This window comes from Oncorhynchus nerka, linkage group LG2, assembly GCF_034236695.1.
Source record: "Oncorhynchus nerka isolate Pitt River linkage group LG2, Oner_Uvic_2.0, whole genome shotgun sequence".
Lineage (NCBI taxonomy): Eukaryota > Metazoa > Chordata > Actinopteri > Salmoniformes > Salmonidae > Oncorhynchus > Oncorhynchus nerka.
In genome coordinates this window covers 4,725,992-4,750,016 of record NC_088397.1, presented here as the reverse complement: position 1 = coordinate 4,750,016, position 24,025 = coordinate 4,725,992, and the positions used below count along the sequence as shown (strand labels likewise).

The 24,025-nt window shown below is 49.5% G+C and overlaps 1 protein-coding gene across 3 annotated transcripts; it reads left to right on the top strand.

Annotated features, from left to right (window-relative positions):
* Positions 1-1,425: 1,425 nt before the first annotated feature.
* On the top strand, positions 1,426-21,506 carry nsun3 (NOP2/Sun RNA methyltransferase 3). Of its 3 annotated transcripts, XR_010464638.1 has the most exons (7): positions 1,426-1,687; positions 1,895-1,998; positions 4,038-4,627; positions 10,775-10,929; positions 17,854-17,981; positions 20,308-21,024; positions 21,121-21,506. XR_010464638.1 is itself a non-coding variant. In XM_065022124.1 (6 exons), the coding sequence occupies exons 1-6, from the start codon at positions 1,532-1,534 to the stop codon at positions 20,579-20,581; spliced, it is 1,329 nt and encodes a 442-aa protein (XP_064878196.1). In that variant the 5' UTR covers positions 1,426-1,531; the 3' UTR covers positions 20,582-21,506. The 3 variants fall into 3 exon arrangements, 2 of the variants coding, with proteins under 2 accessions (XP_064878196.1, XP_064878195.1); XM_065022124.1 differs by having other exon boundaries at positions 4,116-4,627; positions 20,308-21,506; XM_065022123.1 differs by having other exon boundaries at positions 20,308-21,506.
* The last annotated feature ends 2,519 nt before the right edge of the window (positions 21,507-24,025 follow it).

The window sequence follows — 24,025 nt, the reverse complement described above, 5'->3', positions numbered from 1 at the left end:
AGAGACTGACCCCGTTTCTACTCTGCATAGAGACTGACTCCGTTTCTACTCTGCATCGAGACTGACCCCGTTTCTACTCTGCATAGAGACTGACCCCGTTTCTACTCTGCATAGAGACTGACCCCGTTTCTACACTGCATAGAGACTGACCCCGTTTCTACTCTGCATAGAGACTGACCCTGTTTCTACTCTGCATAGAGACTGACCCCGTTTCTACACTGCATAGAGACTGACCCCGTTTCTACTCTGCATAGAGACTGACCCCGTTTCTACTCTGCATAGAGACTGACCCCGTTTCTACTCTGCATAGAGACTGACCCCGTTTCTACTCTGCATAGAGACTGACCCCGTTTCTACTCTGCATAGAGACTGACCCCGTTTCTACTCTGCATAGAGACTGACCCCGTTTCTACACTAGATGTATCATGTCCTTTTATTGTTTGACTGTAGGCCACACCTTACCATGTGAACGGGGTCAGGGGGTCAGTCATGTCTTGTATCACCTTACCATGTGCACGGGGTCAGTCTTGTCCTGTATCACCTTACCATGTGAACGGGGTCAGGGGGTCACGGGGTCAGTCTTGTCCTGTATCACCTTACCATGTGAACGGGGTCAGGGGGTCAGTCTTGTCCTGTATCACCTTACCATGTGAACGGGTCAGGGGGTCACGGGGTCGGTCTTGTCCTGGTATCACCTTACCATGTGAACGGGGTCAGGGGGTCACGGGGTCGGTCTTGTCCTGGTATCACCTTACCATGTGAACGGGGTCAGGGGGTCACGGGGTCGGTCTTGTCCTGGTATCACCTTACCATGTGAATGTATCTTGTACATTTCCATAACATGTTACTTTAGTCACACGGCTGCATTCTTGGGATTTCATAGTCACATTTTCTACCTTGTACATTTTTTTTGTTATAAAATGCTAATAAATGCGTATATGATTTGTACCCTTGTCTCTATTCCAAACTCTATTGGCCTCCACAATCACCCGGCTTCACCTCAATTTGAGATGGTTTGGGATGAGTTGGATCGCAGAGTGAAGGAAAAGCAGCCGACAAGTGCTCAGCATGTGTGGGAACTCCTTCAAGACTGTTGGAAAAAAACATTCCAGGTGAAGCTGGTTGAGAGAATGCTAAGAGTGTGCAAAGCTGTCGTCAAAGCAAAGGGTGGCTACTTTGAAGAATCTCAAATATAAAATATATTTTTCATTCAACACTTTTTTTTTGGTTACTACATGACTCCATATGTGTTATTTCATAGTTTTGAAGTCTTCACTATTATTCTACAATGTAGAAAATAGTAAAAATACAGAAAAACCCTTGAATGAGTAGTTGTGTACGATTTGTACCCGTATCTATTCCAAAATCTTTGGGTCTCAATGTTGCTTGATGTTAGGGAGGGGAACTGAGTTTAAAATAGCCAAGGAGAAGGGGGTAAATTATAAGAGACGGACATGTCTAAAGAAGAACACGGAACGAAATGTCAGTCAACCGTTTGCTTAAATTGATTTAATTCTGATTTATTTATGAAATGTTTAGACGTTTAGTCTCGAGAGAGTTAATTATTCTACGGTGGAGACATTCTCAGTCGTCGAAATGTCTGAGATTACTGTCGTGCAACTCCGTTATCGGTTCCGACCGTGGACAGGACCTGTCGAGAGAGGAGCGAACTGTTCCGACCGAACGGGTAAGGTTGGTTCATACGAATACACGTATAGGACCAGCAGACAATACGTGTGTGGGTTATTTGTTTCTGGTATTAACCAGGACAAATTCACTGTTGGTTATTTGATCAAATAAATGATTAGATTAGTTATACTTTTAGTTACACACACGCACACACTCATCAGCCGTCCTCCTGTTTGAATCTAGACGTCTTCCTCAAAACTCACAGGTTCCTTCCCGACCCGAGAAACAGAAACGGGTGTGTAAAGTCATATTGGACCGTTTTGACCAACAATACGGTCATGAACTTGGCCCCCTATGGCCGTCTGCAAGGTATGTACGCGTTCACCTCGTCCTCTTATCCTTTTATACAGTCTATGCAGCATTACGTGCCAATAACTATATTATAAATCGTTGTTCTGAACTTAAATCGGATGGGAACTCTGTTGTAGTCTGTTTCCCAAATGGCACAGTGTTCCCTATTTGTCCTGGTATAATCAAATCAAATGTATTTATAAATCCCTTCGTACATCAGCTGATATCTCAAAGTGCTGTACAGAAACCCAGCCTAAAAAAACCCCAAACATCAAGCAATGCAGGTGTAGAAGCACGGTGGCTAGGAAAAACTCCCTAGAAAGGCCAAAACCTAGGAAGAAACCTAAAGAGGAACCAGGCTATGAGGGGTGGCCAGTCCTCTTTTGGCTGTGCCGGGTGGAGATTATAACAGATCATGGCCAAGATGTTCAAATGTTCATAAATAACCAGCATGGTCAAATAATAATAAGGCAGAACAGTTGAAACTGGAGCAGCAGCACGGCCTGGTGGACTGGGGACAGCAAGGAGTCATGTCAGGTTGTCCTGAGGCATGGTCCTAGGGCTCAGGTCCTCCGAGAGAGAGAAAGAAAGAGAGAATTAGAGAGAGCATCCTTAAATTAACACAGGACACCATATAGGACAGGAGAAGTACTCCAGATATAACAAACTGACCCTAGCCCCCCGACACATAAACTACTGCAGCATAAATACTGGAGGCTGAGACAGGAGGGGTCAGGAGACACTGTGGCCCCATCCGAGGACACCCCCGGACAGGGCCAAACAGGAAGGATATAACCCCACCCACTTTGCCAAAGCACAGCCCCCACACCACTAGAGGGATATCTTTAACCACCGACTTACCATCCTGAGACAAGGCCGAGTATAGCCCACAAAGACCTCCGCCACGGCACAACCCAAGGGGGGGGTGCCAACCCCTCTAAAGTTGTGCAGTGCATTCTGGAAGTATTCAGACCACATTGACCCCCCACACACACACATTTTGTTATGTTACAGACTTATTCTAAAATGCCTCATCAATCTACACACAATACCCCATAATGACATCACAATACCCCATAATGACATCACAATACCCCATAATGACATCACAATACCCCATAATGACATCACAATACCCCATAATGACCGGTTTAGACAAATGTATTTAAAAAAACAACCTGAAATCACATTTTCACATAAGTATTCAGACCCTTTACTCAATACTTTGTTGAAGCACCTTTGGCAGTGATTACAGCCTCGTGTCTTCTTGGGTATGACGCTACAAGCTTGGCACACCTGTATTTGGGGAGTTTCTCCCATTCTTCTCTGCAGATCCTCTGAAGCTCTGTCAGGTTAGATGGGGAGGGTCGCTGCACAGCTATTTTCAGGTCTCCAGAGATGTTAGACCAGGTTCAAGTCCGGGATCTGGCTGGGCCGCTCATGAATGTCAAGGACATTCAGAGACTTGTCCATAAGCCACTCCTGTGTTGTCTTGGCTGTGTGGTCAGGGTCGTTGTCCTGTTGGAAGGTGAACCTTCGCCCCAGTCTGTGGTTTTGAGCAGGTTTTCATCAAGGATCTCTCTGTACTCTGGTCATCTTCTCCTCGATCCTGACTAGTCTCCCAGTCCCTGCCTATGAAAAACATCCCTGCAGTGTGATGCTTCACCGTAGGGATGGTGCCAGGTTTCCTCCAGTCTTGGCACGCTTGGCATTCAGGCCAAAGTGATCAATCTTGATTTCATCAAACCAGGGAATCTTGTTTGAGAGTCTTTTCGGTGCCTTTTGGAAAACTCCAAGCGAGCTGTCATGGGCCTTTTACTGAGGAGTGGCTTCCGTCTGGCCACTCTACCATAAAGGCCTGATTGGTGGAGTACTGCAGAGATGGTTGTCCTTCTGGAAAGATCTCCCATCTCCACAGAGGATCTCTGGAGCTCTGTTTAGAGTGACCATCGGGTTCTTGGTCACCTCCCTGACAAAGGGAAAGTGTTGTTGAACCCTGGGTGCTGGCAGGATGGAGTGATGCTCAACCTCTTCTCCTCTCCTCCTGTCTCCTACAGGGCGGTGTTGTTGAACCCTGGGTGCTGGCAGGATGGAGTGATGCTCAACCTCTTCTCCTCTCCTCCTGTCTCCTACAGGGCGGTGTTGTTGAACCCTGGGTGCTGGCAGTATGGAGTGATGCTCAACCGTTTTGCTGCGGTGTCAGAGGTCAAACAACGCCTCCAAGGGCAAGGCTTCGTCAGCCTACTGCCCCACACAGACCTGCCTCTTAACTCCTCTCTCCCCCAGCTTCACCCTACCTCTCCCACCCAGCCTAGCTCCATCCCTCACCACGGTCCTCACCCTACCTCTCCCACCCAGCCTAGCTCCATCCCTCACCCCAGCCCTCACCCTACCTCTCCCACTCAGCCTAGCTCCATCCCTCACCCCGGTCCTCCTCCCCCCTCCCTGCAGTGTTTCATCCACCCCTCCCCAGTGCGTTACCCCTCTCCTCCTCACCGCCAGGGCCAGTTGAAACCCTACTACCTGATGAACGCTGCCTCCCTGCTGCCTGTCTTAGCCCTGGGGGTAGAGGAGGGGGACAGGGTCCTGGATCTCTGCTCGGCTCCTGGAGGGAAGGCCTTGGCTATACTACAGACTGCTGACCCAGGTCAGGAGCATTACACTGTTAGGGGTTAGGGGCTAAGGGTGTAGGGGCTAAGGGGTTAGGGTGTAGGGGCTAAGGGGGTTAGGGTGTAGGGGCTAAGGGTGCAGGGGGTAAGGGAGTTAAGGTGTAGGGGCTAGGGTGTAGGTTAGGGTGTAGGGGCTAAGGGTGTAGGGGTTAGGGTGTAGGTTAGGTGTAGGGGCTAACCCCTTAAGGGTAGGACTGCTAACCCAGGTCCTGTTAAACTCATTCATGGGCTGTTCCACCCCCCTGACTGCTAACCCAGGTCCTGTTAAACTCATTAATGGGCTGTTCCCCCCTGACTGCTAACCCAGGTCCTGTTAAACTCATTAATGGGCTGTTCCACCCCCCCCCTGTTACTGCTAACCCAGGTCCTGTTAAACTCATTAATGGGCTGTTCCACCCCCCCCTGACTGCTAACCCAGGTCCTGTTAAACTCATTAATGGGCTGTTCCACCCTCCCCCTGACTGCTAACCCAGGTCCTGTTAAACTCATTAATGGGCTGTTCCACCCCCCTGACTGCTAACCCAGGTCCTGTTAAACTCATTAATGGGCTGTTCCACCCCCCCCCTGACTGCTAACCCAGGTCCTGTTAAACTCATTAATGGGCTGTTCCACCCCCCTGACCCCCCCTGACTGCTAACCCAGGTCCTGTTAAACTCATTAATGGGCTGTTCCACCCCCCCTGACTGCTAACCCAGGTCCTGTTAAACTCATTAATGGGCTGTTCCACCCCCCCTGACTGCTAACTGTTCCTGCTAGGTCCTGTTAAACTCATTAATGGGCTGTTCCACCCCCCCCCTGACTGCTAACCCAGGTCCTGTTAAACTCATTAATGGGCTGTTCCACCCTCCCCCCTGACTGCTAACCCAGGTCCTGTTAAACTCATTAATGGGCTGTTCCACCCTCCCCCTGACTGCTAACCCAGGTCCTGTTAAACTCATTAATGGGCTGTTCCACCCCCCCTGACTGCTAACCCAGGTCCTGACTGCTAACCCAGGTCCTGTTAAACTCATTAATGGGCTGTTCCACCCTCCCCCCTGACTGCTAACCCAGGTCCTGTTAAACTCATTAATGGGCTGTTCCACCCCCCCCTGACTGCTAACCCAGGTCCTGTTAAACTCATTAATGGGCTGTTCCACCCTCCCCCTGACTGCTAACCCAGGTCCTGTTAAACTCATTAATGGGCTGTTCCACCCTCCCCCTGACTGCTAACCCAGGTCCTGTTAAACTCATTAATGGGCTGTTCCACCCTCCCCCTGACTGCTAACCCAGGTCCTGTTAAACTCATTAATGGGCTGTTCCACCCCCCCCCTGACTGCTAACCCAGGTCCTGTTAAACTCATTAATGGGCTGTTCCACCCTCCCCCTGACTGCTAACCCAGGTCCTGTTAAACTCATTAATGGGCTGTTCCACCCTCCCCCCTGACTGCTAACCCAGGTCCTGTTAAACTCATTAATGGGCTGTTCCACCCCCCCCTGACTGCTAACCCAGGTCCTGTTAAACTCATTAATGGGCTGTTCCACCCTCCCCCCTGACTGCTAACCCAGGTCCTGTTAAACTCATTAATGGGCTGTTCCACCCTCCCCCCTGACTGCTAACCCAGGTCCTGTTAAACTCATTAATGGGCTGTTCCACCCTCCCCCTGACTGCTAACCCAGGTCCTGTTAAACTCATTAATGGGCTGTTCCACCCTCCCCCCCTGACTGCTAACCCAGGTCCTGTTAAACTCATTAATGGGCTGTTCCACCCCCCCCTGACTGCTAACCCAGGTCCTGTTAAACTCATTAATGGGCTGTTCCACCCTCCCCCCTGACTGCTAACCCAGGTCCTGTTAAACTCATTAATGGGCTGTTCCACCCCCCCTGACTGCTCCCCTGACTGCTAACCCAGGTCCTGTTAAACTCATTAATGGGCTGTTCCACCCCCCCCCCTGACTGCTAACCCAGGTCCTGTTAAACTCATTAATGGGCTGTTCCACCCCCCCCCTGACTGCTAACCCAGGTCCTGTTAAACTCATTAATGGGCTGTTCCACCCCCCCCCCTGACTGCTAACCCAGGTCCTGTTAAACTCATTAATGGGCTGTTCCACCCCCCCCTGACTGCTAACCCAGGTCCTGTTAAACTCATTAATGGGCTGTTCCACCCCCCCCCTGACTGCTAACCCAGGTCCTGTTAAACTCATTAATGGGCTGTTCCACCCTCCCCCCCCCTGACTGCTAACCCCCCCCTGTCCTGTTAAACTCATTAATGGGCTGTTCCACCCCCCCCCCCTGACTGCTAACCCAGGTCCTGTTAAACTCATTAATGGGCTGTTCCACCCTCCCCCCTGACTGCTAACCCAGGTCCTGTTAAACTCATTAATGGGCTGTTCCACCCCCCCTGACTGCTAACCCAGGTCCTGTTAAACTCATTAATGGGCTGTTCCACCCTCCCCCCTGACTGCTAACCCAGGTCCTGTTAAACTCATTAATGGGCTGTTCCACCCCCCCTGACTGCTAACCCAGGTCCTGTTAAACTCATTAATGGGCTGTTCCACCCCCTCCTGACTGCTAACCCAGGTCCTGTTAAACTCATTAATGGGCTGTTCCACCCCCCCTGACTGCTAACCCAGGTCCTGTTAAACTCATTAATGGGCTGTTCCACCCCCCCCTCCCCTGACTGCTAACCCAGGTCCTGTTAAACTCATTAATGGGCTGTTCCACCCCCCCCCTGACTGCTAACCCAGGTCCTGTTAAACTCATTAATGGGCTGTTCCACCCCCCCCTGACTGCTAACCCAGGTCCTGTTAAACTCATTAATGGGCTGTTCCACCCCCCCTGACTGCTAACCCAGGTCCTGTTAAACTCATTAATGGGCTGTTCCACCCCCTCCCCCTGACTGCTAACCCAGGTCCTGTTAAACTCATTAATGGGCTGTTCCACCCCCCCTGACTGCTAACCCAGGTCCTGTTAAACTCATTAATGGGCTGTTCCACCCCCTGACTGCTAACCCAGGTCCTGTTAAACTCATTAATGGGCTGTTCCACCCTCCCCCTGACTGCTAACCCAGGTCCTGTTAAACTCATTAATGGGCTGTTCCACCCTCCCCCTGACTGCTAACCCAGGTCCTGTTAAACTCATTAATGGGCTGTTCCACCCCCCCCCTGACTGCTAACCCAGGTCCTGTTAAACTCATTAATGGGCTGTTCCACCCTCCCCCCTGACTGCTAACCCAGGTCCTGTTAAACTCATTAATGGGCTGTTCCACCCTCCCCCCTGACTGCTAACCCAGGTCCTGTTAAACTCATTAATGGGCTGTTCCACCCCCCCCCTGACTGCTAACCCAGGTCCTGTTAAACTCATTAATGGGCTGTTCCACCCCCCCCAGGTGACTGCTGTTCCAACTAACCAGGTCCTGTTAAACTCATTAATGGGCTGTTCCACCCTCCCCTGACTGCTAACCCAGGTCCTGTTAAACTCATTAATGGGCTGTTCCACCCCCCTGACTGCTAACCCAGGTCCTGTTAAACTCATTAATGGGCTGTTCCACCCCCCCCTGACTGCTAACCCAGGTCCTGTTAAACTCATTAATGGGCTGTTCCACCCTCCCCTGACTGCTAACCCAGGTCCTGTTAAACTCATTAATGGGCTGTTCCACCCCCCCTGACTGCTAACCCAGGTCCTGTTAAACTCATTAATGGGCTGTTCCACCCTCCCCCCTGACTGCTAACCCAGGTCCTGTTAAACTCATTAATGGGCTGTTCCACCCCCCCCCCCCTGACTGCTAACCCAGGTCCTGTTAAACTCATTAATGGGCTGTTCCACCCCCCCCCTGACTGCTAACCCAGGTCCTGTTAAACTCATTAATGGGCTGTTCCACCCCCCCCCCTGACTGCTAACCCAGGTCCTGTTAAACTCATTAATGGGCTGTTCCACCCTCCCCCCCCTGACTGCTAACCCAGGTCCTGTTAAACTCATTAATGGGCTGTTCCACCCTCCCCTGACTGCTAACCCAGGTCCTGTTAAACTCATTAATGGGCTGTTCCACCCTCCCCCTGACTGCTAACCCAGGTCCTGTTAAACTCATTAATGGGCTGTTCCACCCCCCCTGACTGCTAACCCAGGTCCTGTTAAACTCATTAATGGGCTGTTCCACCCTCCCCCCCTGACTGCTAACCCAGGTCCTGTTAAACTCATTAATGGGCTGTTCCACCCCCCTCCCCCTGACTGCTAACCCAGGTCCTGTTAAACTCATTAATGGGCTGTTCCACCCTCCCCCTGACTGCTAACCCAGGTCCTGTTAAACTCATTAATGGGCTGTTCCACCCTCCCCCCTGACTGCTAACCCAGGTCCTGTTAAACTCATTAATGGGCTGTTCCACCCCCCCTGACTGCTAACCCAGGTCCTGTTAAACTCATTAATGGGCTGTTCCACCCTCCCCCTGACTGCTAACCCAGGTCCTGTTAAACTCATTAATGGGCTGTTCCACCCCCCCCCCCTGACTGCTAACCCAGGTCCTGTTAAACTCATTAATGGGCTGTTCCACCCCCCCCCTGACTGCTAACCCAGGTCCTGTTAAACTCATTAATGGGCTGTTCCACCCCCCCCCTGACTGCTAACCCAGGTCCTGTTAAACTCATTAATGGGCTGTTCCACCCTCCCCCTGACTGCTAACCCAGGTCCTGTTAAACTCATTAATGGGCTGTTCCACCCCCCCCCCCCTGACTGCTAACCCAGGTCCTGTTAAACTCATTAATGGGCTGTTCCACCCTCCCCCCCTGACTGCTAACCCAGGTCCTGTTAAACTCATTAATGGGCTGTTCCACCTCCCCCCTGACTGCTAACCCAGGTCCTGTTAAACTCATTAATGGGCTGTTCCATCCCCCCTGAATGCTAACCCAGGTCCTGTTAAACTCATTAATGGGCTGTTCCTTCCACCCTCCCCCTGACTGCTAACCCAGGTCCTGTTAAACTCATTAATGGGCTGTTCCACCCCCTCCCCTGACTGCTAACCCAGGTCCTGTTAAACTCATTAATGGGCTGTTCCACCCTCCCCTGACTGCTAACCCAGGTCCTGTTAAACTCATTAATGGGCTGTTCCACCCCCCCTGACTGCTAACCCAGGTCCTGTTAAACTCATTAATGGGCTGTTCCACCCTCCCCCCCCCTGACTGCTAACTGTTCCAGGTCCTGTTAAACTCATTAATGGGCTGTTCCACCCCCCCCCCTGACTGCTAACCCAGGTCCTGTTAAACTCATTAATGGGCTGTTCCACCCTCCCCCCTGACTGCTAACCCAGGTCCTGTTAAACTCATTAATGGGCTGTTCCACCCTCCCCCCTGACTGCTAACCCAGGTCCTGTTAAACTCATTAATGGGCTGTTCCACCCTCCCCCTGACTGCTAACCCAGGTCCTGTTAAACTCATTAATGGGCTGTTCCACCCCTCCCCTGACTGCTAACCCAGGTCCTGTTAAACTCATTAATGGGCTGTTCCCCCCCCCTGACTGCTAACCCAGGTCCTGTTAAACTCATTAATGGGCTGTTCCCCCTCCCCCCTGACTGACTGCTAACCCAGGTCCTGTTAAACTCATTAATGGGCTGTTCCACCCTCCCCCCTGACTGCTAACCCAGGTCCTGTTAAACTCATTAATGGGCTGTTCCACCCCCCCTGACTGCTAACCCAGGTCCTGTTAAACTCATTAATGGGCTGTTCCACCCCCCTGACTGCTAACCCAGGTCCTGTTAAACTCATTAATGGGCTGTTCCACCCCCCCCTGTTAAACTCATTAATGGGCTGTTCCACCCTCCCCCTGACTGCTAACCCAGGTCCTGTTAAACTCATTAATGGGCTGTTCCACCCTCCCCCCTGACTGCTAACCCAGGTCCTGTTAAACTCATTAATGGGCTGTTCCACCTCCCCCCTGACTGCTAACCCAGGTCCTGTTAAACTCATTAATGGGCTGTTCCACCCCCCCCCTGACTGCTAACCCAGGTCCTGTTAAACTCATTAATGGGCTGTTCCACCCCCCCTGACTGCTAACCCAGGTCCTGTTAAACTCATTAATGGGCTGTTCCACCCTCCCCCCTGACTGGTTAACACCGTTATATTGTTAACTTGAGTCACTCTTATCTGTCGTTGTGTTCCAGCCCTGTTGTGTTGTAATGAAATGGACCCACACCGACGTGATTGGCTGGCCAAAACCCTGGAATCCTTCATCCCCCAATCGCTGAGCAGCACTGTCACCGTGTCCAATCAGGATGGACGGATCTTTGGGCAGAGTGAAGCCGGAATGTATGACAAGGTGAGGGAAGACACAAGGGCTCCATCTCAGTGTGTCGTGCATCCTATCTCCTTACCTGCTTCCTTCCCATCCGTATCTATAGGAGACGCTCCATCTCAGTGCATCCTATCTCCTTACCTGCTTCCTTCCCATCCGTTAGGAGACGCTCCCTCCCTTCAGACTGGTTTCTCCAAAAGGTTTTAAGAAGGGGGCTAGGAGACAGGCTGCAAGGAGTCGTGGACTGAGGAAGAGCCAGGTTTTAATTTCTCTGAAGTGACCGTCTCTAACCTGCAGTTCCAGCAGGGGGCGCTCTTGTTCCTCTGAACGGACATCAAATCAGACCCCGTTTATTAGGTCACATATGCGCGTGTGTTTAGCAGATGTTATTGCAGGTGTCCCCCCCCCCCTGACTGCTACCAAATGCCTGTAAATAACACAACAGCCCAGATCAGTTGAAAGACACACTGCAGCTATTCTGAACGTTTCCTGTTGAAGGACAATATGCCAGTATGAATACAGTAGCGGACTCACGCGTAACGGGAACCATTTATCTTTGTTTGCAAAATAATTTAGATATATATTTTTAATTTAGACAAGTTAAAAACTCCATGGTGGTCTAAGGCACTGTATCTCCGTGCTAGAGGCGTCACTACAGACCCTGGTTCAATCCCGGGCTGTATCACAACCCGGCTGGGATCTGGAGTCCCATAGGGCGGCGCATAATCGTCCCAGTGTCGTCCGTGTTTGGGGGGGTCTTTTATCTACTTCCTCAGAGTCACATGATCTCCTGGATGCCATGTTTGTCTCTGTGTACGGGTTGACAGGGAGGTCTTCTATCTACTTCCTGTCACATGATCTCCTGTGTACGGGTTGACAGGGAGGTCTTCTATCTACTTCCTGTCACATGATCTCCTGTGTACGGGTTGACAGGGAGGTCTTCTATCTACTTCCTGTCACATGATGTCCTGTGTACGGGTTGACAGGGCGGTCTTTTATCTACTTCCTGTCACATGATCTCCTGTGTACGGGTTGACAGAGGGGTCTTTTATCTACTTCCTCAGAGTCACATGATCTCCTGTGTACGGGTTGACAGGGAGGTCTTTTATCTACTTCCTGTCACATGATCTCCTGTGTACGGGTTGACAGGGAGTTATTTTATCTACTTCCTCAGAGTCACATGATCTCCTGGATGCCATGTGTGTCTCTGTGTACGGCTATAGTCCTCGTTCTGCTCTGTATGTTTTGGGTTTTGACTTGTAGACAAAGTTTGTTGTTGTTGTTGTTGCAGAGTCTCAATAGATTGGTTTTTTTTGTTGTCCCATTTTTGGTTAGTGAGTGGGACTCCAGATTTCACAACCACAGAGGGCAAATCATCAGATCTAATTGGGAGGTTGAGTTCTTAAAGTTCCTTTCAATATGGCATAGAAGATGTTTCACAGCCTTTTTTAATTTAACTAGACAAGTCAGTTAAAACAAGTTCTTATTTACAATGACGGCCCTAGGAACAGTGGGGTTAACTGGTCTAGGAACAGTGGGGTTAACTGGTCTAGGAACAGTGGAACAGTGGGTTAACTGGTCTAGGAACAGTGGAACAGTGGGTTAACTGGTCTAGGAACAGTGGAACAGTGGGTTAACTGGTCTAGGAACAGTGGGGTTAACTGGTCTAGGAACAGTGGGGTTAACTGGTCTAGGAACAGTGGGGTTAACTGGTCTAGGAACAGTGGGGTTAACTGGTCTAGGAACAGTGGGGTTAACTGGTCTAGGAACAGTGGGTTAACTGGTCTAGGAACAGTGGGGTTAACTGGTCTAGGAACAGTGGGTTAACTGGTCTAGGAACAGTGGGGTTAACTGGTCTAGGAACAGTGGGTTAACTGGTCTAGGAACAGTGGGTTAACTGGTCTAGGAACAGTGGGGTTAACTGGTCTAGGAACAGTGGGGTTAACTGGTCTAGGAACAGTGGGGTTAACTGGTCTAGGAACAGTGGGTTAACTGGTCTAGGAACAGTGGGGTTAACTGGTCTAGGAACAGTGGGGTTAACTGGTCTAGGAACAGTGGGGTTAACTGGTCTAGGAACAGTGGGTTAACTGGTCTAGGAACAGTGGGGTTAACTGGTCTAGGAACAGTGGGGTTAACTGGTCTAGGAACAGTGGGGTTAACTGGTCTAGGAACAGTGGGTTAACTGGTCTAGGAACAGTGGGGTTAACTGGTCTAGGAACAGTGGGGTTAACTGGTCTAGGAACAGTGGGGTTAACTGGTCTAGGAACAGTGGGGTTAACTGGTCTAGGAACAGTGGGGTTAACTGGTCTAGGAACAGTGGGGTTAACTGGTCTAGGAACAGTGGAACAGTGGGTTAACTGGTTTAGGAACAGTGGAACAGTAGGTTAACTGGTCTAGGAACAGTGGGTTAACTGGTCTAGGAGCAGTGGGGTTAACTGGTCTAGGAACAGTGGGGTTAACTGGTCTAGGAACAGTGGGGTTAACTGGTCTAGGAACAGTGGGGTTAACTGGTCTAGGAACAGTGGGGTTAACTGGTCTAGGAACAGTGGGGTTAACTGGTCTAGGAACAGTGGGTTAACTGGTCTAGGAACAGTGGGGTTAACTGGTCTAGGAACAGTGGGTTAACTGGTCTAGGAACAGTGGGGTTAACTGGTCTAGGAACAGTGGGTTAACTGGCCTAGGAACAGTGGGTTAACTGGCCTAGGAACAGTGGGTTAACTGGTCTAGGAACAGTGGGTTAACTGGTCTAGGAACAGTGGGTTAACTGGTCTAGGAACAGTGGGTTAACTGGTCTAGGAGCAGTGGGGTTAACTGGTCTAGGAACAGTGGGGTTAACTGGTCTAGGAACAGTGGGGTTAACTGGTCTAGGAACAGTGGGGTTAACTGGTCTAGGAACAGTGGGGTTAACTGGTCTAGGAACAGTGGGGTTAACTGGTCTAGGAACAGTGGGTTAACTGGTCTAGGAACAGTGGGGTTAACTGGTCTAGGAACAGTGGGTTAACTGGTCTAGGAACAGTGGGGTTAACTGGTCTAGGAACAGTGGGTTAACTGGCCTAGGAACAGTGGGTTAACTGGTCTAGGAACAGTGGGTTAACTGGTCTAGGAACAGTGGGTTAACTGGTCTAGGAACAGTGGGTTAACTGGTCTAGGAACAGTGGGTTAACTGGTCTAGGAACAGTGGGTTAACTGGTCTAGGAACAGTGGGTTAACTGGTCTAGGAACAGTGGGTTAACTGGTCTAGGAACAGTGGGGTTAACTGGTCTAGGAACAGTGGGGTTAACTGGTCTAGGAACAGTGGGGTTAACTGGTCTAGGAACAGTGGGTTAACTGGTCTAGGAACAGTGGGGTTAACTGGTCTAGGAACAGTGGGGTTAACTGGTCTAGGAACAGTGGGGTTAACTGGTCTAGGAACAGTGGGGTTAACTGGTCTAGGAACAGTGGGTTAACTGGTCTAGGAACAGTGGGTTAACTGGTCTAGGAACAGTGGGTTAACTGGTCTAGGAACAGTGGGTTAACTGGTCTAGGAACAGTGGGTTAACTGGTCTAGGAACAGTGGGTTAACTGGTCTAGGAACAGTGGGTTAACTGGTCTAGGAACAGTGGGTTAACTGGTCTAGGAACAGTGGGGTTAACTGGTCTAGGAACAGTGGGGTTAACTGGTCTAGGAACAGTGGGGTTAACTGGTCTAGGAACAGTGGGTTAACTGGTCTAGGAACAGTGGGGTTAACTGGTCTAGGAACAGTGGGTTAACTGGTCTAGTGGAACAGTTAACTGGTCTAGGAACTGGGGTTAACTGGTCTAGAACAGTGGGGTTAACTGGTCTAGGAACAGTGGGTTAACTGGTCTAGGAACAGTGGGTTAACTGGTCTAGGAACAGTGGGTTAACTGGTCTAGGAACAGTGGGTTAACTGGTCTAGGAACAGTGGGGTTAACTGGTCTAGGAACAGTGGGGTTAACTGGTCTAGGAACAGTGGGGTTAACTGGTCTAGGAACAGTGGGTTAACTGGTCTAGGAACAGTGGGGTTAACTGGTCTAGGAACAGTGGGTTAACTGGTCTAGGAACAGTGGGTTAACTGGTCTAGGAACAGTGGGTTAACTGGTCTAGGAACAGTGGGTTAACTGGCCTAGGAACAGTGGGTTAACTGGTCTAGGAACAGTGGGTTAACTGGTCTAGGAACAGTGGGTTAACTGGCCTAGGAACAGTGGGTTAACTGGTCTAGGAACAGTGGGTTAACTGGTCTAGGAACAGTGGGTTAACTGGTCTAGGAACAGTGGGTTAACTGGTCTAGGAACAGTGGGTTAACTGGTCTAGGAACAGTGGGTTAACTGGTCTAGGAACAGTGGGTTAACTGGTCTAGGAACAGTGGGTTAACTGGCCTAGGAACAGTGGGTTAACTGGTCTAGGAACAGTGGGTTAACTGGTCTAGGAACAGTGGGTTAACTGGTCTAGGAACAGTGGGGTTAACTGGTCTAGGAACAGTGGGTTAACTGGTCTAGGAACAGTGGGTTAACTGGTCTAGGAACAGTGGGTTAACTGGTCTAGGAACAGTGGGGTTAACTGGTCTAGGAACAGTGGGTTAACTGGTCTAGGAACAGTGGGTTAACTGGCCTAGGAACAGTGGGTTAACTGGTCTAGGAACAGTGGGTTAACTGGTCTAGGAACAGTGGGTTAACTGGTCTAGGAACAGTGGGTTAACTGGTCTAGGAACAGTGGGGTTAACTGGTCTAGGAACAGCGGGTTAACTGGTCTAGGAACAGTGGGTTAACTGGTCTTGGAACAGTGGGTTAACTGGTCTAGGAACAGTGGGTTAACTGGTCTAGGAACAGTGGGGTTAACTGGTCTAGGAACAGTGGGTTAACTGGTCTAGGAACAGTGGGTTAACTGGTCTAGGAACAGTGGGGTTAACTGGTCTAGGAACAGTGGGTTAACTGGTCTAGGAACAGTGGGGTTAACTGGTCTAGGAACAGTGGGTTAACTGGTCTAGGAACAGTGGGGTTAACTGGTCTAGGAACAGTGGGTTAACTGGTCTAGGAACAGTGGGTTAACTGGTCTAGGAACAGTGGGTTAACTGGTCTAGGAACAGTGGGGTTAACTGGTCTAGGAACAGTGGGGTTAACTGGTCTAGGAACAGTGGGTTAACTGGTCTAGGAACAGTGGGTTAACTGGTCTAGGAACAGTGGGTTAACTGGCCTAGGAACAGTGGGTTAACTGCAGTGTTGATGTTTATGCCGAGGTAGGTATAATTATTTGTGTGCTCTGTCTCCCTCTCCTCTCTTCCTCTCTCCCCCCCTCTCTTCCTCTCTCCCCCTGCCTCTCTTCCTCTCTCCCCCCTGCCTCTCTTCCTCTCTCCCCCTGCCTCTCTTCCTCTCTCCCCCTGCCTCTCTTCCTCTCTCCCCCCTGCCTCTCTTCCTCTCTCCCCCCTGCCTCTCTTCCTCTCTCCCCCCTGCCTCTCTTCCTCTCTCCCCCCTGCCTCTCTTCTCCCCCTGCCTCTCTTCCTCTCTCCCCCTGCCTCTCTTCCTCTCTCCCCCCCCTGCCTCTCTTCCTCTCTCCCCTGCTCTCTCCCCCTGCCTCTCTTCTCCCCCTGCCTCTCTTCCTCTCTCCCCCTGCCTCTCTTCCTCTCTGCCTCTCTTCCTCTCTTCCTCTCTCCCCCTGCCTCTCTTCCTCTCGCTCCGCCCTGCCTCTCTCTTATCTCCTCTCCCACATATAGGATTAGCTCTTGTTCTCCTCTGTGGCTCTCATTAGCGCCGTCTCACTGACTGGAGAGGCCCTGTGGAGGAGAGGAGCCCACGCCTCTACCCACCGGAGGAAAACCCATCCTATCTCATCCCTCCTCAGCAGCTAGCATCACACGTCACTTAGCATCACACAGAGACTCTACATTACAGTCATCCTCTCTCTGCTCTCTCCTCTCTGTTCTCTCCTCTGTTCTCTCCTCTCTGTTCTCTCCTCTCTGTTCTCTCTCCTCTCTGTTCTCTCCTCTCTGTTCTCTCCTCTGTTCTCTCCTCTCTGTTCTCTCCTCTCTGTTCTCTCCTCTCTGTTCTCTCTCTCTCTGTTCTCTCCTCTCTGTTCTCTCCTCTCTGTTCTCTCCTCTCTGTTCTCTCTCCTCTCTCCTCTGTTCTCTCTTCTCTCCTCTCTGTTCTCTCTCCTCTGTTCTCTCCTCTCTGTTCTCTCCTCTGTTCTCTCCTCTCTGTTCTCTCTCCTCTGTTCTCTCCTCTCTGTCCTCTCCTCTCTGTTCTCTCTCCTCTGTTCTCTCTCCTCTGTTCTCTCTCCTCTGTTCTCTCCTCTCTCCTCTCTGTTCTCTCTTCTCTCCTCTCTGTTCTCTCTCCTCTCTGTTCTCTCTCCTCTCTGTTCTCTCTCTCTCTGTTCTCTCCTCTCTGTTCTCTCCTCTGTTCTCTCTTCTCTCCTCTCTGTTCTCTCCTCTCTGTTCTCTCCTCTCTCCTCTCTGTTCTCTCTTCTCTCCTCTCTGTTCTCTCCTCTCTGTTCTCTCTCCTCTGTTCTCTCCTCTCTCTCCTCTCTGTTCTCTCTCCTCTGTTCTCTCCTCTCTCTTCTCTCCTCTCTGTTCTCTCTCCTCTCTGTTCTCTCTCCTTTCTGTTCTCTCTCCTCTCCTCTCTCTCCTCTCTGTTCTCTCCTCTCTGTTTCTCTCCTCTCTGTTCTCTCCTCTGTTCTCTCCTCTGTTCTCTCTGTTCTCTCCTCTCCTCTCTCTCCTCTGTTCTCTCTCCTCTGTTCTCTCTTCTCTCTCCTCTGTTCTCTCCTCTGTTCTCTCCTCTCTGTTCTCTCCTCTCTGTTCTCTCCTCTTTCTCCTCTTGAAACAGAAAGGGGTTGATGGATTTAGGGGCTAGAGACCATGAGGCTGGGGATCTTTCCTGTGTTGTGTCATTAGTGTTCATTGAATTAGAATACTAGTCATTTTAATAGTGTTCTCACCAATAGTGTTCTCTCTCCCCCCAGGTTCTGCTGGATGCTCCATGTTCTAATGATCGTAGCTGGCTGTTCTCTGGTCCAGGAGGGGAGGAGCATGGGGCTGTGAGGCTGAGGGAGAGGGCCAGGCTGCCCACACTACAGACACAACTGCTCAGGTATGAATTCATGCTTTAATTATGAAATCAGCTTGGCAATATACAGACATACCTGGCCTACATACAGACATACCTGGCCTACATACAGACATACCTGGCCTACATACAGACATACCTGGCCTACATACATACATACATGGCCTACATACAGACATACCTGGCCCACATACATACATACCTGGCCTACATATATACATACCTGGCCTACATACAGACACACCTGGCCTACATACAGACACACCTGGTCTACATCCAGACACACCTGGCCCACATCCAGACACACCTGGTCTACATCCAGACATACCTGGCCCACATACAGACATACCTGGCCTACATACAGACATACCTGGCCTACATACAGACATACCTGGCCTACATACAGACACACCTGGCCTACATACAGACACACCTGGCCTACATACAGACACACCTGGCCTACATACAGACATACCTGGCCCACATACAGACATACCTGGCCTACATACAGACATACCTGGCCTACATACAAAGATACCTGGCCTACATACAGACATACCTGGCCTACATACAGACATACCTGGCCTACATACAGAGATACCTGGCCCACATACATACCTGGCCTACATACATACATACCTGGCCCACATACAGACATACCTGGCCCACATACAGACATACCTGGCCCACATACAGACATACCTGGCCCACATCCAGACATACCTGGCCTACATACAGACATACCTGGCCCACATCCAAACATACCTGGCCCACATCCAAACATACCTGGCCCACATCCAAACATACCTGGCCTACATACAGACATACCTGGCCTACATACAGACATACCTGGCCCACATACAGACATACCTGGCCCACATACAGACATACCTGGCCTACATACAGACATACCTGGCCCACATACAGACATACCTGGCCTACATACAGACATACCTGGCCCACATACAGACATACCTGGCCCACATACAGGCATACCTGGCCCACATACAGACATACCTGGCCTACATACAGGCATACCTGGCCCACATACAGACATATCTGGTCTACATACAGATACGCCTGGCCTACATACAGACACACCTGGCCTACATACAGAAATACCTGGCCTACATACAGACATACCTGGCCCACATACAGACATACCTGGCCCACATACAGACATACGTGGCCTACATCCAGACACACCTGGTCTACATCCAGACATACCTGGCCTACATACAGAGACACCTGGCCTACATACAGACATACCTGGCCCACATACAGACATACCTGGCCCACATACAGACATACCTGGCCTACATACAGACATACCTGGCCCACATACAGACATACCTGGCCCACATACAGACATACCTGGCCCACATACAGACATACCTGGCCTACATACAGATATACCTGGTCTACATACAGACATACCTGGCCTACATACCAACATATCTGGCCCACATACAGACATACCTGGCCCACATCCAAACATAACTGGCCCACATACAGACATACCTGGCCTACATACAGACATACCTGGCCCACATACAGACATACCTGGTCTACATCCAGACATACCTGGCCTACATCCAGACATACCTGGCCTACATCCAGACATACCTGGCCCACATACAGACATACCTGGCCCACATACAGACATACCTGGCCCACATACATACATACCTGGCCCACATACAGACATACCTGGCCCACATCCAAACATACCTGGCCTACAAACAGACATACCTGGCCTACATACAGACATACCTGGCCTACATCCAGACATACCTGGCCTACATACAGAGACACCTGGCCTACATACAGACATACCTGGCCCACATAGACATACCTGGCCCACATACAGACATACCTGGCCTACATACAGACATACCTGGCCCACATACAGACATACCTGGCCCACATACATACATACCTGGCCCACATACAGACATACCTGGCCTACATCCAGACATACCTGGCCTACATCCAGACATACCTGGTCTACATCCAGACATACCTGGCCTACATCCAGACATACCTGGCCTACATCGACATACCTGGCCTACATCCAGACATACCTGGCCCACATACAGACATACCTGGCCCACATACAGACATACCTGGCCTACATACCTGGCCTACATCCAGACATACCTGGCCTACATCCAGACATACCTGGCCTACATACAGACATACCGGGGGTGTAAAAACAGTCCTGGGCCAGGCCTATGTTGACCTTTAACCTGAAAAAGCAATCCACAGCCCTCCTCCAGCTGTTACTGATCTGTCTCATCACATCCTGTCTCATCACATCCTGTCTCATCACATCCTGTCTGTTCCCCAGGTCTGCGCTGGCTGCGGTGCGTCCGGGGGGCGTGGCCGTCTACTCCACCTGCACGTTGTCCCGCTCTGAGAACCAGGAAGTGGTGGAGGCGGTCCTAAACACCTGTCCAGGGGTGGAGCTTCAAGACCTGGAGGAGGAGCTAGCCCTTCCACTTCAGGAACACTTCACCTTCACCCCGTTAGGCCACACCCCCTCGTTAGGCCTACTTGTGGTTCCACAGCAGGGTCAGACTTGGGGGCCCATGTTCCTGTCGCGCATCAAGAGGATTCACTGATTGGTTGATTGACTCGCTGACTTCCTGTCATGCATTAAGAGGACTCGCTGACTTCCTGTCATGCATTAAGAGGACTCGCTGACTTCCTGTCACGCATTAAGAGGACTCGCTGACTTCCTGTCACGCATTAAGAGGACTCGCTGACTTCCTGTCACGTATCAAGAGGACTCGCTGACTTCCTGTCACGTATCAAGAGGACTCGCTGACTTCCTGTCACGTATCAAGAGGACTCGCTGACTGAGCATGTCAGACGCTGAGGCTGGTCTTCGATGGATTCCACAATGCAACATGTTTTCATGTGACGGCTACTGCTAACGAGCTACCTCTCTAGGACTGTGTTCCAAATGCCACTCTATATATACCACACGCAAGTAGTGCACTATATAGGGAATAGGGTTCTATAGGGCTCTGGTCTAAAGTAGTGCACTATATATAGGGAATAGGTTTCTATAGGGCTCTGGTCAAAAGTAGTGCACTATATATAGGGAATAGGGTTCTATAGGGCTCTGGTCTAATGTAGTGCACTATATAGGGAATAGGGTTCTATAGGGCTCTGGTCTAAAGTAGTGCACTATATAGGGAACAGGGTGCTATTTAGGAAGCACGCTTGGTTTCACACGCTCTTTGGCCATGTTCCTATCTGGCATCAAGAGGACCCACTGAACTCTTAAATAAATAATAAATCCCAATGACCTCTGAATACCCACAACAGTTTTTGATACAAAGAAGCAGTGGTGGCTGCTGATTGGCTGAATACCCGAGGTGCATTATGGTTTGAATTGTCAACAAAGCAGCATGACAGAAATATGAGGCCAAGTTTTCAAACTACCTGTAGTTTATTTGAGAATATATATATATATATATACACAATACTTATTTTCCATCATAATTTGCAAATAAATTCATTAAAAATCCTACAATGTGATTTTCTGGATTTTTTCCTCATTTTGTCTGTCATAGTTGAAGTGTATCTATGATGAAAATTACAGGCCTCTCTCATCTTTTTTAAGTGTGAGAACTTGCACAATTGGTGGCTGACTAAATACTTTTAGTCTGTTTCACCTGTGAGCTGGAGTGATGTTCTATCTGTGGTATGTGAGCTGTGTGGAGATAGCCTGGTAGACCCCAACCTGTTATAGCCTGGTAGACCCCAACCTATTATAGCCTGGTAGACCCCAACCTATTATAGCCTGGTAGACCCCAACCTATTATAGCCTGGTAGACCCCAACCTATTATAGCCTGGTAGACCCCAACCTATTATAGCCTGGTAGACCCCAACCTATTATAGCCTGGTAGACCCCAACCTATTATAGCCTGGTAGACCCCAACCTATTATAGCCTGGTAGACCCCAACCTATTATAGCCTGGTAGACCCCAACCTATTATAGCCTGGTAGACCCCAACCTGTTATAGCCTGGTAGACCCCAACCTGTTATAGCCTGGTAGACCCCAACCTGTTATAGCCTGGTAGACCCCAACCTGTTATAGCCTGGTAGACCCCAACCTGTTATAGCCTGGTAGACCCCAACCTGTTATAGCCTGGTAGACCCCAACCTGTTATAGCCTGGTAGACCCCAACCTGTTATAGCCTGGTAGACCCCAACCTGTTATAGCCTGGTTAACCTATAGCCTGGTAGACCCCAACCTGTTATAGCCTGGTAGACCCCAACCTAGCCTGGTAGAGCCTGTTATAGCCTGGTAGACCCCAACCTGTTATAGCCTGGTAGACCCCAACCTGTTATAGCCTGGTAGACCCCAACCTGTTATAGCCTGGTAGACCCCAACCTGTTATAGCCTGGTAGACCCCAACCTGTTATAGCCTGGTAGACCCCAACCTGTTATAGCCTGGTAGGTATTTGAGCTGTGTGGGGAGACTGTTATAGCCTGGTAGACCCAACCTGTTATAGCCTGGTAGACCCCAACCTGCTATAGTTGGTTTGGTATTTGAGATGTGTGGGGAGACTGTTATAGCCTGGTAGGTATTTGAGCTGTGTGGGGAGACTGTTATAGCCTGGTAGGTATTTGAGATGTGTGGGGAGACTGTTATAGCCTGGTAGGTATTTGAGCTGTGTGGGGAGACTGTTATAGCCTGGTAGACCCCAACCTGTTATAGCCTGGTAGACCCCGACCTGTTATAGCCTGGTATACCCCAACCTGTTATAGCCTGGTAGACCCCAACCTGCTATAGTAGGCCTGATTCAGGCTTAGGTTTTGATTTCTATTCTAAACTGTATGTCTGTTCCTGTTGTAAATACCTTGGTAGATTATGTAAATATTATTATATTATATATATTATATTATATATTGATCAGATTTCTTAATTCACCTGGAACCACCTTTCACTGTTAATGAATTGGTCACTATTTAACACCTGGTCCTGATCATCACTGTTAATGAACTGGTCACTATTTAACACCTGGTCCTGATCATCACTGTTAATGAATTGGTCACTATTTAACACCTGGTCATCACTGTTAATGAACTGGTCACTATTTAACACCTGGTCAACACTGTTAATGAACTGGTCACTATTTAACACCTGGTCCTGATCATCACTGTTAATGAACTGGTCACTATTTAACACCTGGTCCTGATCATCACTGTTAATGAACTGGTCACTATTTAACACCTGGTCATCACTGTTAATGAACTGGTCACTATTTAACACCTGGTCATCACTGTTAATGAACTGGTCACTATTTAACACCTGGTCCTGATCATCACTGTTAATGAACTGGTCACTATTTAACACCTGATCAACACTGTTAATGAACTGGTCACTATTTAACACCTGGTCATCACTGTTAATGAACTGGTCACTATTTAACACCTGATCAACACTGTTAATGAACTGGTCACTATTTAACACCTGATCAACACTGTTAATGAACTGGTCACTATTTAACACCTGGTCAACACTGTTAATGAACTGGTCACTATTTAACACCTGGTCATCACTGTTAATGAACTGGTCACTATTTAACACCTGATCAACACTGTTAATGAACTGGTCACTATTTAACACCTGGTCCTGATCATCACTGTTAATGAACTGGTCACTATTTAACACCTGGTCATCACTGTTAATGAACTGGTCACTATTTAACACCTGGTCATCACTGTTAATAAACTGGTCACTATTTAACACCTGATCCTGATCATCACTGTTAATGAACTGGTCACTATTTAACACCTGGTCATCACTGTTAATGAACTGGTCACTATTTAACACCTGGTCCTGATCATCACTGTTAATGAACTGGTCACTATTTAACACCTGATCAACACTGTTAATGAACTGGTCACTATTTAACACCTGGTCATCACTGTTAATGAACTGGTCACTATTTAACACCTGGTCCTGATCATCACTGTTAATGAACTGGTCACTATTTAACACCTGGTCATCACTGTTAATGAACTGGTCACTATTTAACACCTGG